General features: G+C 38.3%; 1 protein-coding gene across 2 annotated transcripts in view; it reads right to left on the bottom strand.

Moving 5' to 3' along the window:
- Positions 1-801: 801 nt before the first annotated feature.
- Positions 802-19,403, bottom strand: part of DTHD1 (death domain containing 1) — a 66,163-nt gene continuing 47,561 nt past the window's right edge. For both annotated transcript variants that reach the window (XM_011967061.1, XM_011967060.1), the window contains exons 8-9: positions 6,462-6,519; positions 802-2,095 (exon numbers count right to left, since the gene is read on the bottom strand). In XM_011967061.1, coding sequence (XP_011822451.1) covers positions 1,764-2,095; positions 6,462-6,519 — 390 coding nt within the window. In that variant the 3' untranslated portion in view covers positions 802-1,763. The remainder of the gene's footprint in view (positions 2,096-6,461; positions 6,520-19,403) is intronic.

Below are 19,403 nucleotides of genomic sequence, written 5' to 3' on the forward strand. Positions count from 1 at the left end.
TGTTTGAAAATTGGAACCGCCTTTTTCAATATATAACTGAACAGATACCTAAATCCCTGGTTAATTTGTAGAAGGAAATCTTCCATTTAAATTTGAGAACGATTAAAACATTTAATTTGGTACTATAACGTAATTAATTCCTAGGTATTCAATAACTGAAACTAATTGCTACTGATGTTTTCAAGCCAATGACCTAATGGTTTTTGCATTAATGAGTCAGTGAAACTAGTTCAATGTCCCATTTATATCAAACTGCTTCAGACAGCTAAAGGGCTTTAGGTTTTCCAAAAACTCAAAGCTTATACTAGACATTAATAGTGATTATCAATAGAAAGAGGGGTTTAGATAAGTTTTAAGTTTTCTTTCATTTTAGTGTTCTATTTACAGATGTTTTGTTTGTTTTTAATGATGTATATCTAGGGCTTATGTAATAAGGCTTCTGTTAACTAATTTTAAAGCAGGTTTTCTTCCTAAGTAGAAGAAATAGGCCTTGAATTCTTTCACTGAAAACTTATTTTCTCTGCACTGCCTCATTCCACTAGTAACAAAATATGGAATTTTACCTTTTCCAAGTTATGTTTTTATAAAGGAAAAGTTTGTGGCAGTAAATGGCTGAAGTGTTATTCTATTTTTAATTTATTTCGAGCTTAGACAAGTTTTTTAAAGTGAATTACTACCATCGACATCAAGTCTTTCAGCCCAATTTATTTTGTATTGTTTACTGTAGGCTCCATGGTACCTATGTAACTTGAATTGGTTGCCTGAGTCAACCAAAAATAAAATTCTAAGCCCCCCAAGATCTGAACAAGCTCCTCCTCTCAGCCAAGGGCATTCCAAAGTTATCCTGAAAAACTAGTTCAGGCCATGATGGGAAGGGGAGGTTGGACATGCCTCATAATGCCCTCCTCTCTTTTGGAATTCAGGAAAAGCTGACCAGCATAAACATCAACAGACCTTAGGACTGATAAGAAATATTTACAATCTATTCTCCCTAAAGCCTGCTACCTGGAGGCTTCATAAGCATTATAAAACTTTGGTCTCCATAACTCCTTATCATAACCCAGGCATTTCCTTCCTGTTGATTCCAGGTCTTTAGATAATAACTGTTTCAATCAATGCCAATCAAGAATCTTTAAATCTACCTATGACCTGGAAGCCCTCGCTTTGAGTTGTCCTATCTTTCCAGATTGAGCCAATGTATATCATACATGTATTGATTGATGTATTATAACTCCTTAAAATGCATAAAAGCAAGCTCTACCCCGACCACCTTGAGTATATGTCATCAGGATCTTCTGAGGCTGTGTCCCTAACCTTGGCAAAATAATCTTTCTGAATTGATTGAGAACTGTCTCAGATATTTTTGAGTTCACACTTGAAATCATGGAAAACCAGTTTAATTTTATGTAGATAGCAAATTAATAAGTAATTACATATATCAGATCTTTTCTTCACACTCAGCTTTTAAAATGTGAACAAGTCAAACTCAATTGCAAATGCTATTAAGTGAGGCCAAACTGAAGACACTCATGATTGCAAAACATAATCACTCAACCAGAGAGGAGCGCTCACACCCAGGAATGCTTTCTATTGTCTGATCTGTGCTTCTCCCTTTGTCTCATCTGATTTCTCAATAGCACATCATTAAATAGACTGACTTCAAATAATATCATTTGGAAACTGCTAGGAAAATGTTAACAGAAACAGTCTTAAAAACCCACCATGTGCCTTTTCCTAGGGGTAAAGGAAGAGTGATCAGGCTTTTACTTGGCTGCTACATCAAACCCATCAAACCACTGCTGTGGTTCAGTGAACACCTTATTTTCCCACTTGAATTTGAGCTCTTCTGCAAGATCGCTCCTGCCAATCTTGCGGAGATGTCGAGCCAGGAGGCGAAGTTTGTCAGTGAAAGTTGGAAGTGATTTTTTCCAGAAGCAAAGAAACTCGTGGATCTGTTCTGTGAGATCATTAGGGTTCTTGAGTTTGATGAGCTGAATGGTGCTACGGTGCAGAGGGAGAGTTGACGAAAGAGACTCAGCATTTTCTTCTGAGAGCTCCTCAGCCAACCAATGGAGCAAGTTATCCCAAAGGGCTTCTGTCAGGCACAGGAGGAACACTCAGAGTTAGGACTCTTTCCTGAAGGATGCATGGGTCTAACCCTCCACACCTGTTTACAGGAAGTCTCCCTGCTCTTTGGTTTGGCCTTGGAGCGTGGTGCACAGATATGAGACTACCTAGAGCAACAGTCAAAAGCTTCTGAATCCCTGGCATTCTGGGATCATCTCCTGGGGGCACTAACTATTGCAGAGAGTTTTAAATGCTTATGAAATTTTAATGTACCTGAGAACCAAGAGGGTGTGTTAAAATGATTTTTACACTCTGCTCTACATAATCTAATTGAGAAAAACTAGAGTAGGGGCAAACTTGACATTTTTAACAAGCTCCCAGAAGATGCTGGTGCTGAGGTCCCCAACCATGCTTTGAGTAGCACTGTTTATTTGTTTTTTGTTGTTGTTGTTGAGATGGAGTCTCGCTCTATCTCCAGGCTGGAGTGCAGTGGTGCGATCTCAGCTCACTGCAACCTCCGCCTCCTGGGTTCAAGCGATTCTTGTGCCTCAGACATCCAAGAGCTGGGATTACAGGCATGCGCCACCACACGCAGCCATTTTTTTTTTTTTTCTGTATTTTCAGTAGAGACGGGGTTTCACATGTTAGCCAGGATGGTCTCCATCTTCTGACCTCGTGATCTGCCCACCTTGGCCTCCCAAAGTGCTGGGATTACAGGTGTGAGCCACTGCGCCCAGCCAAGTAGCACTGTTTTTGAAGGGTCATTTTAGGTTCAAAACGTATTTCTCCTTATTAGTGCTAATCTGATGCATAAATTGTACCAGCAGCTAGCCAATCCTCACACACATCCCTAACTATGCACACAGTCACACACACACACACACACAAACACACACACGACATGATCTACCACCCAAAAACAATTCTGTGGAAGATCCTTTGTACCAACACTTTCCACTGGGCCATCCTCTGTTGACTCCTGTTCACCTGTTGTTATGGTTGTTACTAATATGTAACTTAGATCCATAACTCTAAATAAAACCTTTTTCTCCGCTATCTGTCTCCTTTCACATTCCAGCCCTCCCCTGCATCATAGCCACTTTCTTCCACTCTCATGCTCCACCCCTGCACCAGTTTCCCTGGTCTGGTGTTAAGCAAGCATTCTATCTGCCTTCCATTCATTACTCGACTATTCCTTCCTCCTACACACTCCTGTAAATTGCACTCTGATTTTATAATATAAAGCCACCTTTCTGTGAAAACAAGGAAAAGGGGCCAGCACTTCCTTCTCCATCATCACTTTCAACCCAGTGTTCTGCTACCTCCATGCAATGCATTCAATTTGAAGTCCATGCTATCTGGGCAGGCTTTTCTTGTCCCATCCACGTCATCAGCAACACTCTGTAGGCAACTTCATCAGCAGCCCTGCGGATCATCATTCACACGTCTGACCCTAGATTATGTGGTTCCTTAATTTTGTCAACTCCAATGACATGTCTCGTGACGCCAAACTGGAAACTGACTTTCAAGGCCAATCTTCATGTTTCATGCTCAGCCAGAATTATCCTACCTCCATGGTTTCAGCCTCTTAATATTACTGTTGACCTCTACCTCCTAAACTTATTCCATGGCCTCTATTCCTTTGCTTCTGCTCAATATACTCTTTGCTGCCATCAGTACTATAGTGATCCCTTGGTGTCCCCCAGTCATTCAGTCACCTCTGCAGAGTCTCACATATCTCTGTACCTGCACTGCTCCTAGTGATCAACTATGCACATCAACGATAGTCTTGCATCCAGCTTAAAATATGTTGTCTTTTTTAGCTTTCATTTTTCTCGGTTTGTCAATCTGAATCTTGAGTTATTCAGATTGTATTCACTTACCTGGGCTGCCTGAGGTTAGGAAAATATGTTGAATGCGATCAACAAACTGTAAGCTATGTAATACCATTTGAGCCCTTAGTCACTTGAAAATCCATTAAGAATAATTTTTCTAAACTCAATATAAATTTGTTTGTAACAATGACATTAATCTTTTCTCTTTAGCCCCAATCTCAATCTTATTCTGTTTCTCTCAGCCCATGTCTGCTTCTACTTCACCCAAAGTCATTTGACTTGATTTCTCCTAACTTTGTTTTCATTTCAAAATTACTTTCTTACAAAATCTCACCGCTCTGTGTTTGCTGGATTCCATCCCTCACACTATTTTGCATCAAGTATTTTCCCTTCACACCTGTCCCTTAATCTCCCCTTCACCAAGGCTCCTTCCTTGCTTCCTACAAACACTCTCAGGCCTCCTCTTCCCTTGCTTCTGCTACTGTGTCACGCTATTGTGCTATTTCTCTCCTTCTCTTTATCACATATTCTTTTAATGTCTAATGTAAACTTGAGGCCTCAAGTTCCTCACTATTGACTCACTGCTTAAATCTCTGCTTAGGGGTTCTATTCCCTTCTTCAAAACTCTATTGAAGCTTTCCTTTCCAGTCTTCTGAGAGGCCTCCTAATTATTACGCACTGCACGGATTCCTGGCCTGCATCTTCTCTGATTTCCATGGAGCATTTTACTCCTCTTCTTGGAGTCCCTGGCATCCCCTGCTTCTCCTCTTTCCTCTCTTGCCCTTTGTCAGCTGTCCTTTCCCCCTGCTAACTCTCTTCCTCCTATATTCTGTTCCCTCTGCTCACTCTTTTCCTCCTAATACTGCTGCATTACTGCTCCTATCTCAGACCTCTTATATTTCTGTCCTCTCCCCTCAATGAATGAATGCATCAACTCTTACTGATGTTACCTTATGGGAAATATCCTAGATCTACCCAATCTTTATCTTTTGGCATTGTTTTCCTAAATCCTGGCATAGCACTCCAATATTCATCTCCTAATTATCTGTCAGTGGATACTACAGTCAAAACAAATGTCATATTTCTAAAATCAAAATAATCAATGACGGCCTTTCCTTCTCACTACTTGATCTTCCTTCACTCTATTCACTTTCTTAGTTAATGCGACCACTCACCTGAGCAAACTGAGACATGTGATGTTATTCTCATTTTTCAAAGCCTATTTCTTATCCCCTGCACCCAAGTCCTGATGTTCCTAACTCTGATAATCTCAAATATTTGCTCTACTTTCCTGCCTTGCTGACTCAATCTTAACCGTGTTCTACCTAGCTTCTTCCTTGCCTGTTGCAGGAACCAGGGTTCTCACTTGTATCCCTGCTGTCAGTTTTGGTTCACCTGAAAGTCTAATCTGATCTTGCCAGTCCCCTGTTAACGAATTTCTTGTAGGGTCTTCCTATTGTCTAAACGTCTTTACTTGGCATTTAAAACTTTTCATGTTTTCTCCCACTCAAAATGTCTAAGCTCATCTACCGTCACCCTTCCTACAGCAGTTCTGATGGCATTGGTCCTGTGGGAGGACTCGTGTGAGGACAAATATCTCCTAACCTGTGTAAGAAACTAGAACTTCCTAGTACCCATAAGAAGGATCCTTCTACCTTTGTACTCTCCAGTGACTGTTGATGATGGCAGTGATTATGCTTTTATCTGGACATCAAATTCTTCAAAGATTAATAGCATTATTAAACTTGCAAAGCTTTCATCTATTGCTGTTGTTGTTTTCTATATCATCTGCTCTCTTTTTAGACACAGTTTATTTATACCTGAAAAGGTTTCTAATATGGTGTTTATTATATCCTATTCCTAATGGAGTTTAGTAAGACCTGAACATTTTCTGTACCAATCTGTAAGGGCAACCCCTGATTGAAAGTCTATCATTCATAGTGGGCCTGATGCACTAGTAAGAAAATCCTCGCTGATGTTTTTTCAAGACCAATAAATTATCACATTAGCAGCTACTGACATCACAAAATAAAATGTTTCAAGAGCTAAAATAGAATAAAAGTTTCCAATTGCACCCTGAAATCTATAGCATTATTATGTAACTGAATTATGCATAATGACAACCAAATACTAAATGTTTCTTGTGGTTTCATATCAACATATACCTCAATTTCAAATAGATTGACTTCAAATGTTGATTTGAATTGACCATACTTTAAGATTTACAACTTAGGAGTCAACATTTCAGCTCAAAGTATAGTCATCTATTTAGTAAACTAAGCAACTGCTAGTCATACAAGTAAAATAAAACTCAGTAACATTTGTATTTCTTGCAGATTTCAACTCAGCTTTAATTACATGCAGATTTAAGAATGCTAGCTTGGTTTATTTGTGTATGACTTCACAGGAAATAAGTATTTATTAGACCAATAAAGTTAATGATTGTTTAATTGGAAAGTCACTTTCTCCATTCCTTTTTATGAAATGATTCACATATATGTATAACATATAAGAGGTGTGGGGAAGCACCATAATGATGACAAAGCGAATATTCCTCACCTACAGGATCCTTAGAAACTCTTTGGGTACTCTGTGGACGGTTGATTAATTTCTTATGCTATTGTGGGAAAGGAACACAAAATAAACAGAAGAAATAATTAATTTGTGAATAAGTTACAACAAAAATTCATCCAAACCTCATCTCTATTTGGAAGAAGTACTGAATTGCATACCTCACAAAATTAAATACTGTATTTGTGCATGCATGCTCAGCACTTGTTTTCCTAAGTAGAGCAAAGTATACTAACCCAAATATTTCAGCACATTTAAATTTAAGAATACACATTTAAATATTATTAAAGCACTCAGATTAACTCTAAATGAACATTTTCCAACCAAAATTTAAAACTGTTAAACCAGCTAGCATAGAGCAAGCTACCAGCATGCTATAAAGATGATATTTTGTATTTTGTAAAATCCCCTGTGGGGCAGGCGCTTTGCCTCAACACTCAGCACAGAACCTGGCACCTAACAGGTTAAAAGCAATCAAATCAGTGAGCGGATATTACTCGAAAATCAACATTTTATCAAGAAGTAAATATATTTATTTTGCCAGCTTTCTACAGAGTCTGGAGAACAGTTTTTTCTCAGGTAATATGAGATAGTGGAGACAGCATATGAGATAAAATAAAATTATCTGGGTTCAGATACCTAGCCAGTGGTTGAGTAGCATTGCACTTTGGGGAATTTATTTAAGTGCTCAGCCTCAGCCCTGAAATGCCTTTATGGATGCCCACATCACAAAGCCTTGCACACAAATGTTCACATCATCTTTATTTGAATTAACCAAAAACTTGAAACAACTAAAATGTTTTTAGTAGATACATAGTTGAACAAACTATGGAACATCCACACTACAGGATACTAGAGTAATAAAACAAAACAAAACATAGATACATGGGACAATTTGCAAGGGCCTCAGGGCATGATGCTAAGAGAAATATTCTAGTCTCAAAAGGTTATGTATTCTGATTATATCACATTGTTGAAATTACAAGATTATAAAGATGTAGAACAGATTAGTGATTGCCAAGGGTTACTGATGGAGGGAGAAGGGGTGAGGGAGCACAAAAGAGATCTTTGTGGTAATGTAATAGTTCTATTGAATGTGGTAGTTACATAAATCTATACATGATAAAATGCCAGAGAACTATACATACACATTGTATCGATGTCAACTTCCTGGTTTTGATATCTTGCCATAGTTATCTAAAATGCAACCACTGAGGAAATCTGGGTTGTAAAGAATACATTGAACTTCTCTGTACTATATTTTGCAACTTCTTGTGAATCTATAATTACTGTATGTCAAAACGTTTTTTAAAGCTTATTTCACAGCAATGATACGAGGATGATGTAAGTGTTACATGTTAATGAGTAGCATACTGCTTCCCACTGAGCCCCCTAATACAAGTTAGTTGAATCTGAATATCACATTTTATAGGCATTCGTGTCACAAATATTACATAAACATGGAAACATATAAAACTTCCATTAAGAAGTTTTAATGGGAAAAAAATTAAGAAACATAGCATGAGTTGAAGTATGTTATTATACTATAACACTGCAAAATAGCGCATATAATGTTCAAGGCATCAGCTATGTGTTTGAACCCCTCAAAATATTGAGAGAGAAACACCAGTTTAAATAATGCAGCAGATTGTATCATTCCCATCAAAGGGCCCATGGCCTTGGACAAGAGATACATATTGAGACTTTTCTTTGTATCAGCAGTTTTTCCCTCCCATAACTCTTTGTTCACAGATGTCTCATCGCATTTTGATGCACACAGAATGCTTCCAGTGTTTAAATTTTTTTTCATGTACATGACAATGCAATTCAAGTACTTCATCTGATGCACAACCATGGAAGCAGTGAATTGGGGTAGCTCAGGCTCTTTTTAGACTTCCAGGCACTGTGCTGGTTGCCCATGTGGTCCCTTCATGAAGGATTTTCATAAAGGATTTTCAGTGTTGCCTTCTCTTCCCTTCGCTTTCATTTTCCTCCTCTCCGTGCCCCCAAGCCTTTTTTGCACGATTTTGGTCTGTGCACTCTTTTTGCTTGCACACTACCTTTTGAACCTCCTTGGTGCTCAGGCTCAGCTACAAGCAGAACAGTCAGCCAACATTTGGCCTCCTGCAGTCTCCCCTCTCACAGGTTCCCAGCATCCCTACGTGGCTCACTGGGTGCCTTCCTTAGCAGAAACAGCTTTCATTCCCGCCGCCCCCTCCCCACTTTCCTCTCTTGCCTCCTTGCAATCAAAAGATGCCTTTAAAGGCACTTCTCTGCTTCTTATTTGGTTTTTATTTGCAGGTTCTATTCCACAGTTTTCCAAGTCTAACTCTGTCACTGAGTATCCCAACCTCCAATCTCAAAATTCATTTTTAAACTTTTTGTTTTTCCTTTCTTGATTTTAGCCTTGAAATATACTTTGAAACTGTTTGTTTCTCCCTTTGCCACCAGGCACTTCTGTGAACCATGCTTGCTTATCTAATTATGTGCTTGCTTAGAAATTCCAGGGGCCAATCTTGAAACAAACCAGGCAGAGAGACCAAGCTGTGAAATCCTCCCTCTTAGCGGGAGTTACAAACGGCCCACCACTGCTAGGCTGAAGTCAGGATCACACAAACTGGACCTCCAGATGGGCGGTTACGCAAGATAGCCCTTACAACAAGACACACAGACCTGCACCTTCCTGCACGACTCCTGCATGCTTTCCACACCTTTTCCTTCTTAAACTCCTTCACTCCCCAAAATGTTGAAATAGTCATTTGAAGGCATTAACTTGGCCTTTCCGCCACATGCTAGCATTTTGTTAGCGAAACTGCTTTCCCTTCAAAACAGTAACAATAACAACCACCACCACCACAACAACGACAAAAGGTGCCGTTTGATTACATTTTCTCAGATTCTATTTGTGAACGTAATATTTCTTATTCCTCTCAAGTAATCTGTTTTATGTTAATGTTGCATATTTTAATTTGCCACCTACGATATCTTAAATGCCACTTGCAACATGTCAGTGCGCTGGAGAAATGCTGGACAAATTTAAACGTGACTCTCCAGCTCTCTGTAAACTGTTTCCTTGCTGCACAATCCACATTTAAATGGGTATAGTGGGGCTTATGTGGCAGTTTTCCCTGAATTATAAGCCTCTTGAGGGCATCAGTATAAAAATATAAGCAATTCAGATATGTACGGATGTGTCACATTTTATGCTGTTAAGCACGATGCAAGTCTTATCTATTTAGAAGTCATTTTAAATACTGAAATCAAAGACAGGCACCTACACCAGAAAGAGGTATGAGTGTCTTGAGCTTTATAGCCACTATCATTAGGATTCTTTTGATTACTGACTACTCTTTCCATGCTCCCTAATTATAGCCCTGTATTGAATTCTTAAAGCAAAGTAAACCATTTTTTACTTGAACTCATATGTGTGAAAATTTGATCTTTTGTGTGCAACTCAACAAACTGGAGTTGGTTACATCCACTCAGTTACCCAGTGTTATCTCCCAGGGAACCTCCATGAGTTTACCGTCCTTGGGGCTTTTCAGTGCTCCAAGATCCAGCCATTATCAGTCTTCCCTTTACTCAATAGACTTAATGTTTTTGAGGGCCAGGAAAGTATATCTCATTCCTGTGTATGTCAGACATCATCGTAGATAAGGTGTTGTACACACAAAGCGGTAAAAAATATTTTATTGGCTGGGTGCAGTATCATGCTTATTATCCCAGCACCTTGGGAGGCTGAGGCAGGAGGATAGCTTTAGCCCAGGAGTTTGAGTCCAGCCTGGGCAACATAGCAAGACCTCATCTCTACAAAAAAATACAAAAAAAAAAAAAAAAAAGCCAGGCATAGTGGCTCACTCCTGTGGTCTCAGCTACTTGGGAGGCTGAGGTAGGAGGATCACCTGAGCCTGGGAGGCAGAGGTTGCACTGAGCTGAAAGCATGCCACTGCACTCCAGCCTTTGTGACAGAGTGAGACCCCCCCACTCAAAAAACTTAAAAAAAAAATGTGTTCACATGATGATACCGTCTCTTGATTTAAATGATACGCCCCTTCAAATTCTGCCATATTTTCAAGGAACTGGTCAAATTCGACCTCTTTTATCAATTAGTTTCTTATTTGGGAATTTATACACTATGCTATCACACAATTTAGCTAATAACCTAATATTATATTGTTGTTAATGCCCTTCATATGTGTTGTTTTTCCTCCCGAATTAGACACTCAGTGATTTATTGTGTCCTCTTCTGCATCTTCTTTTATATCAGTACTTACATTTGCCACATGTTAAGCACATCATACCTTTAATAAATACTTAATAGCCAGAGGGGCCCTCCATGGACAGTCACAAGGATTGTTATCATCATACATGTAAGGTCAGCAGTTTCAGCTGTTCACACAATCTGCACAGCAAGGTTTTTATGTATCCATGAAGATTTCTTCTACTATTTCCTACAGAACGCATTTCAGATCTCCGCTGCTTTTTGAAAAACACATGCCTTACACCCTGTCTACCACTGTCTCACAAGGTGTTTAGTTTTCTATTCGCTGAGAAAATTAAGCAGTGGGTTGGGCATGGTGGCTCATGCCTGTAATCCTAGCACTTTGGGAGGCCGAGGTGGGTGGATCACCTGAGGTCAAGAGTTCGAGACCAGCCTGGCCAACATGGTGAAACCCTGTCTCTACTAAAAATGCAAAAATTAGCCAGGTGTGGTGGTGCACGCCTGTAGTCCCAGCTACTCAGGAGGCTGAGGCAAGAGAATCACTTGATTCCAGGAGGCCAAGGTTGTAGTGAGCTGAGATTATGCCACTGCACTCCAGCCTGGGTGACAGAGTGAGACTCTGTCAAATAAATAAATAAATAAATAAAAATAAAAGAAACTATAGTAGGCAGTGGTTCTCAAACCTCGGTGTCCCTGCCAATGAACCTTGAGAAACGGGCAAAAAAGAGAAGCTCACACTTTGATTCAACTGGTCTCAGATAAGGCCAAATTTGGAATAAGCAAGTGGGTGATTCTGATGCTGAGGCTGAGTGACTACACATAGAAAAAGCCAATCAAGTATCAAACCCTACATGAATTATCAACTAGCAACGCTATAAATGTATCCCAATGAATGCCTGGAAGAATGAAAGAAATATCTTTATCCAAAAAGTGATGAAAATTTCTAATGTCACATCAGGACAAAAGTAAACCAGATTGCTTCACCTTACCTAAATCTATAGGGATATAGTAATAAAAACATTAACTTCTATTAAGTAATTTCATAAATTACCTTACAGGAATCACACAGATGACTTAGCTCTGGGGCCTATCTCCTCATGCAGAAATTCCATCTTCTGGAAAATTTTTCTCAAGTATTTCTGGCAGTTCTATGGGCTTTACTCTCTTGGTATCTACACTGTTCCACTAGGTGCCCCCAGTGCTCAGCTGGACCATGCAGCCCTCCACACTACTTCTGTGGGCACAGCAGCTTCTCCCCATGCATCTATCATCATGTAGCATGCCATGATTGTTTCTACCTGTCCTTCAGTTTTGCTTTCATGGTGCCACATAGCTCCAGCTGACATCTGTGTTTTCCACAGGTTTGCACAGCTGCTGTCCTACTGCTGCTCTGCTAGGTCCCACCAGCAGTGATACCGCTGCACCTGCTCTGTACTGAGCTCTTGGTCCCTCTTGCTTCTCTCCCAAGGAAAGAAATTCTCGTTAGTGGCCAACCTAAGCTCTCTCTCCCGGTATATGAGCTGTGTGGCAAAACATGATAGGATGAAGAAAGTGGCTTCCTACCCCTCATGTCACATGACATTAAAGTAATATTCACTGTGCCCTGATATGCCACAGAACTAAATAAAATAGGCTTTCTGTTTTTTTAATTAAAACTTTTTTCCATCAGACATAATCATACATCTAAGGAGTGGAAATGGAAGATAGATTTTACCAATAGCTGCAGGGCTCAACCCTACACACTTACTGGCCTCTGCTGACTAGAGCTTTCAGTGTATAATTTATATTTATATATTTCACATATTTTAACATATATTATACATAATTATGGTATATAATAATGTATATTATATTTATATTATGTATCACATACTTAACATGCAATATTTAATACATTCATATGTATTTAATAAATTTATATGCTAAATTTATAAAATATGTTCACGCGTTTTCAGGTAAAACCATCCTAACTTCCCTGCATACAGAATTCTGTCAAGTCATATTTCATATACCCAGTTATTTCTGAAACTCAGGTTCGTTTCTTACCCCAGAAACACCTCAGCTTTCATGCAAATAACTTTCTCGGCTGTTTACTTCTCTGCACACTCATAAGGCATGTCTGGAACTCTCAGAATTGAGCCTGAGCTCAAATCTGAGTTGTATAAAAATTGCTTTCTGCTTGGTTACCTCATTTGCCTTTCACTAAAAAAAAAAAAAAAAAAAAAGGAAAAGAAAAAAAATGTGTGGAAGATGGAGAGCTCTGAACTGTTTTCCTCTGTGATACATGCAACATTAAGGATCAAGAGTGATCAGGTCTCCTGGTTGACAGCTAACCACACTAGTCTCTGACAGTTCTTGGGACTGGAAAGAAGCTCAATACTTCAGCCTTGGCAGGGACTCACCCTCATTGTAATGTGCTTTCAGGGAGCTTTGGGGTGGTACTGGCACTGACTAAGCTGATGTCACTGTAGAAACATGTGCATGAAAACAAGAGTGAAAGACAATGCAGTGGAAAGACAATTGCCATTGTGGACCAGCTTTAGGGCTGATTTGTTTGGTGATATCACGTCATCATTGTGCCTTCCCAGCCGCACAGAATGAACACAGGTCATTATAGGGAGCAAAGCAAAGATAATGGGGCTCCTCACAATACCCAGTAAAACCTAAGGTAAAAGTTAGAAAGGGGACAGTCAGGAAAATCATAAACCCTTCCCACCATTTTACACATATTTTGAAGGGCTAAGTAGAAAAAACAAAATGTTACCTTTGAATACTAGTGCAATATTTTTATTTCATTTCACTTCATTTTATTTTATTTTATTTCATTTTACTTTTTGAGATAGAGTCTAGCTCTTGTAGCCAAGGGTCAATGACGCGATCTAGGGTCACTGCAACCTCTGCCTCCAAGGTTCAAGTGATTCTCCGGCCTCAGCCTTGAACTCCTGACCTTGGGTGATCAGCCCACTTTGGCCTCCCAAAGTGCTTGGGTTACAGGCATGAGCCACTGTGCCTGCCCAGAATGCCTTATTTTTAACTGTACCTTGTGCAGTCACTAATTTCAAGGGCAACCGAAACAATATTATTGCCATTTGGCATAATAAGTTGTAAACTTTGTCTTCTGTAATTGCTACTGCTTCCCAGTTCTTGCAGACTCTAGTGCAGAGCAAATTTTTGTGTAAAGTAACACCGTAAGAATGTTCTGATACTTTTAGCACCATTTAGCATGGATGCCACATCGCCTTATAGCTAAGCATCAAATTTATACAATCAATGAAAGAAAATGACACGCTGTTTTTATTAATTTTATTATTTACCCTAGAGCACTTATGCATGAAGACATTCTAATAGGTTATTATTGTGATACCTGTGGCAATAGCTCTTTCATCCAGCTGCCCTAACCTCACACTCCTCCCATTCCCACGTACTTACTGTAGGGCTGGCTTTTAAATAAGTCTTTTGTTATTAAAAGACATACAGGTAAAAGTGATAGGATTAACAATAGACTAAGAAAGTACATATAATTAGTATTTTTCTGTGTATCTTTAGCATGGATTTTCACCAGAAGCATTTAGGGTATTATAAGTCCTGACTTTTCCTGCTTACTGTTCTTTGTATTTATTTTGCATATAGACCTCTTCTACTACATAAGTGTCGCCATAAGCAAATGGCAATGCTTAGTTTATAATGTAAAATCATAACTTGTTTATAATGTAAAATCATTATGAATTGTATGAGTCATACATTATAAAATTCAGCATACCCTTTACTATTATGCAATAATGAGCTCCAGTTTTGCTTAACTTGAGCTCATTTATTGCATAATAGTAAAGTGTTATTTACTTTATTATAATCTTATCACTTTTACCTGTATGTATTTTAGTAACAAAATAGAAGACTTATTTACCAGAAAAATCCTACACAGATATCACAATAATCGCCTATTAGAATGTGTTCATGCATAAGTGCTCTAGGGTAAATAATAATAATAGTAAAGAGTACGCTGAATTTTATAACGTATGACCTCAAGTTTTGCTTAACTGGAGCTCATTTATTTCATAACAGTAAATGGTATGCTGAATTTTATAATGTATGACTCATACAATTCTTAATGATTTTACATTATAAACAAGCTAGACATATTGATCAAGAAAGTAATCTGGTACAAAAATTAATGCTAGTATAAAAACTCTGTGCTGTAGTTATGTGTTCAACATAATCACAAATCTAATAAAAGCTTATGTAAGTATCGAGTGAGGATGTACATGTAACTATATCATTGCAAACCCATAACAATGGTTTGAAGTGTTATTATCCCCATTTCACAGATGTAACTTTTCCAAGGTAACATGGCTAGGAATACGGCAAAACTAGTCATGAAACTGAGGTCTGTCTGAAGCTCTAACAATAAATAATACTTCCTCCAGATAATAATACCAGCTACTATAATCGCCATGTACCAGGAATTACTCTAAAACTTAAAGTATGTTATAGAACCTTGACAGTATAATATGGTATATAGTCCATCATAAACATACACACACATCCTTGTGAGGTTCTTATGCCTATTTTACGAATAAGGAAACAAGTTTAGAAAGGTAAAGTTATTTGACTAAAACATGCATGTTAAATGACAAATACAACATTTAAACTGACATCAGTAAGAATCCAGGTCATTTGTAACTTTAAGTTAACATTTGTATGTAACATGAAGGTTGTAATGTGGAACTTTCCACTCAGTTACTTCAGTAGCTCCAGCACTACGCTTACTATTTGCATATATCAATTTTATTGACTTGGCGGTAGTATTAGCTGGAAGTAAAGAGCTCAACTCCTAACATATTATTCATTAAACTTGTAACCTTAAGCAAAGTAGTCCCTTTGTGCCTCAGTCTCCTCCTTTTAAAAGTAAAGATATACAATGTCATTAGAAAGAGGCATTGAGTTACATCATGTATCTGAAATTAGGGTATCATATGTAATAAGTGCTCAAAATAGTACCGGTTATTACTTAAAGTATTTTAAAAAAATATTTGTTGCCTACATAAATACATTTTAAAAGAAACTCTTCTATTTAAACCATAAGTGAGAAAACAATTTCATCTATATAAACACAAGAAAACCTTAAAAAATACAATTAAAACATAACAATACTATTAAATTCTGTTGCCAGCCAAGATCTCTGAACCCGAGAGTTATTCTCTGTTAAAAAGAAAGCTTTGCAATTGTAAAGGAGATAGGAAAACAAGTTAACAACAACCTGAGTTCCACTCAGATTAAAGTGTAAAAAGAGAACATTGTTTCACTGTTTTGATTCCTTTTTTATTGAAAGCTGGTGTGTATATTGTACTAAAACAGCACCTGCAATTCCAAACTTTAGGAAACAGCAGTATAAACAAGCAACCCTTTTATTTGCTGTGAGTCATCTCATTCAGTGTAAACTTATATGAGAAGCATTTTTGTCTTTCAAAACTGTACAGATCACATTTTAAGGGGTATGAATGATAAGTCATAAAAAAGTGCACGGAGCATGAACTCATAACTTAAGATGGAAAAAACTGGAGCTGTCTTGCTCAAGGAACGGCTGTCATCTCTGCTCTGACAATGAGCTAAGAGCTGATGTCACCATATGGATAGAACAGAAAAACACTAAACTGTTCAGAAGTGGCAAAGCATTCAAAATCAAGATGGCTGAAGAAGCCTGCTTCTGACTCCGGAGCTGAAAAAATTTAGGTAAAGAGAAAAACCACTATCCAAGGCTACAGAAGTTCTATTCCAAAGCTTAGTTTCAGCAAAAGGTACGACCTTCTCTCCTAATTGGCTCTTTTGAAAGATCTAGATTTGCCAAACATTTTAAAGGTACAAAGGAAATGACAGGCGATATGACATAGTGGTAAAGATGGTGGACATAAGGAAAACAAGGATCTGGCTTGCCCAGGGAATAGAAGGAAGCTAGTAAAGCATAAAAGAAAAACGACCCTGTAGTCTGAGTCCTCATACGGTCTCTGCTCCTGTGTAGTTCTACAGGCTGAGCCAATCAATTAAACTCTCTTACTGAAGTCTCTAACTGATTGAGATCATGTCTACAAATGACAGGGCCTACATCAGTAATTCAACAAATGAACCCACATGCAGTGTGTAGGTCCTGATTGGATGCTGTTTGTGAACACATCAACTGCAAAAAGAAAAAAATATAGAGTCACTAGGAAAATAGGGTAGGGCTGGGCAGTAGCTTATATCGTGTAATAATTACTAATATTATTGGGTGTACCAGTAGTAATGTAGTCTTGTGTCTTTTTTAAAAGTTTTTACCCCTTAGAGAAACATTCTGAAGTATTTACACGTAAAATGATATTGTACCTGTGATTTGCTTTAAAATACTCCAACAAAGCAAACCCACAAACCAGGGTACTATACAAAATAAGTATGGCAGAAAATGATGGGAGGGGGGTCCATGTAGGTTCATTGTATATTTTCTCTGTTTTTGTGTGTATTTAAATATTTGTGCGTGCTTACATGCATGCCCACGTGCACGCACCCACAGACACACACACACACACACACAGTTTTTTTTTTAATAAGTAAATTAAATGATACCAGTACCAGCACTTGCCAATAATCTGTTGTTGTCTTCATGAACTTTCTTATAATTGCACAGTGTAGAACTTCCTGAAAACCTAGGCAGAAATGTTTGGCCTTCAACAGAAAAGGAAGTACCTCCACATAGAGAGGTCTGGAAATCAGCACAAATACACAGAGAAGTAAGATTGCAGTGGAACAAAATAAGAATAGAGTTTAGAGCAAGAAATGCTGACCAATAGTGGTCCCACTTGGAGGTAAATATAGAGATTAGATATGGAAACAAAATCAGGCTACTAGCCATCATGGAGGTAGTGTAGATCTGCGACTTTCTTTAGCTCAGATCTTTCCTTCAAACCCATGCACTTTTTTTTATCCAGCCAGCTTTATATTTTGCTTCCTCATTATTTTTTCAGTTGCTTACTTCTTAGAAAATCACTCTTTTATAACATCAATCTCATATGGTTTTTTCAAGCAGAAGGAGAATTGATACATTTCTCAGTCCTTGACTGGACAAAAGAAGACAGCTTTAGGCCCCTGGTAACCAGATGGGTGAATTCAAATAATTCCAAAGAACCTAAGGAGTGGAGACAGATAGAAGGAAGGGGCATCCAGGAATGTCTACAGATATAAAGTGGGCAAAGATCTAGATATTTCAGAAAATATAAATGGAATATATATATGGAAGCAGTGAGGAAAAATTATCAAAAGCAGTCTGGAATAGATAAATCTGATTTCTAAATGCATGTCTCTATTTTCATTTTTTACCTATTAATGGGCAAAGTAGGTGCACCGCATGAAGTTGCCATGAGGGTTAAATGACGTAAGGCACATAAAGCACTTCAAACATGCAAGTGCTCCATAATTCTAAATAACTGTTACAATGCATAAGATTTTGCTCAGTATTCCAAGTAATTTTGGCAAGAGCAGATGTCCTTGAGCCATAAATGCAGCTATGTGGAAGACGCTATTACTTCTTAAAGCAGTTCAACAAATCAAAGAAAGATATACAGCATTGCCAGAACTTGCATTAATATTAACCTCCTGTCTTTATTGTTCCACTTTTAGATTATAATCCCAACAGGTTTTGTCAATCCACTTTAATCCTGTCCCTATTTATTCCTGTGCCTATTTAACTCTTAGCATAATTCTTTCTAGGTTATTCTAGGAGATTTAAAAAAATCCTGGGCCGGGCACAGTGGCTGACGCCTGTGATCCCAGCACTTTGGGAGGCCAAGGCGGGTGGATCACCTGAGGTCAGGAGTTCGAGACCAGTCTGATCAATATGGTGAAACCATGTCTCTACTAAAAATACAAAAATTACCTGGGCGAGATAGTAGGTGCCTGTAATTCCAGCTACTCGGGAGGCTGAGACAGGAGAATCGCTTGAACCCAGTAGGCAGAGGTTGCAGTGAGCCGAGATCCTGCCACTGCACTCACTCCAGTCTGGGCGACAGAGCGAGACTCTGTCTGAAGAAGAAAAAAAAAAAAAGGAAAGAAAATTCCTGATATTTTGTTTTGGTTTGGCTTTTCAGATCATAGCTAGAAATAGTTTTTCCAACAGAAAGAGTAATCTGAATGTTTCTGGGAAAGGCCTGGGCAGCCACACACCAAATGTCTCCCTCCCAGGTCTTGCCACAGTGTATGAAATCCTATTAGTCATTCCTTTAAAGTCATGAAAGGCTTCTGCTAGATGGAACTGCTAGCTGGAAAGAAAACAGGTAAGGCTTCTGTCAGCTATTAAAACTCCACCTTCAATTGCTTTTTCAATTTCCCCAGCATGTTTTCATTTATTCATTAAAGAGTTCAGCAAAACATTATTGAATGCATCCTCGGGGAAGGGATTACAAAATTGAATGAGCAGTGCTCTCAGTCCTGAGAAACTCAGTCTCAAAAGCAGACAGTAATATAATGTTAGGAGTGTTGCCATTGAAATCAGACAAACTTGGCTTCAAACAGTAGCTTTGCCATTTTCCCTTGGGGAAAACCTCTCTATGCTTCAGTTTCTTAAATGAAGAAACCTTTTTTTAAGGTTTTTCTTTTTTTTTTTCAATAAATAAGTTAACGTGTAAATGCTTTGTCAAGTTACAAGCAGGAAATAGTTTAGTAGGTATTCGTTATTATTATCATTA

This window comes from Mandrillus leucophaeus, unplaced genomic scaffold (genome assembly GCF_000951045.1).
Source record: "Mandrillus leucophaeus isolate KB7577 unplaced genomic scaffold, Mleu.le_1.0 Scaffold784, whole genome shotgun sequence".
NCBI classification, from domain to species: Eukaryota; Metazoa; Chordata; class Mammalia; order Primates; family Cercopithecidae; genus Mandrillus; species Mandrillus leucophaeus.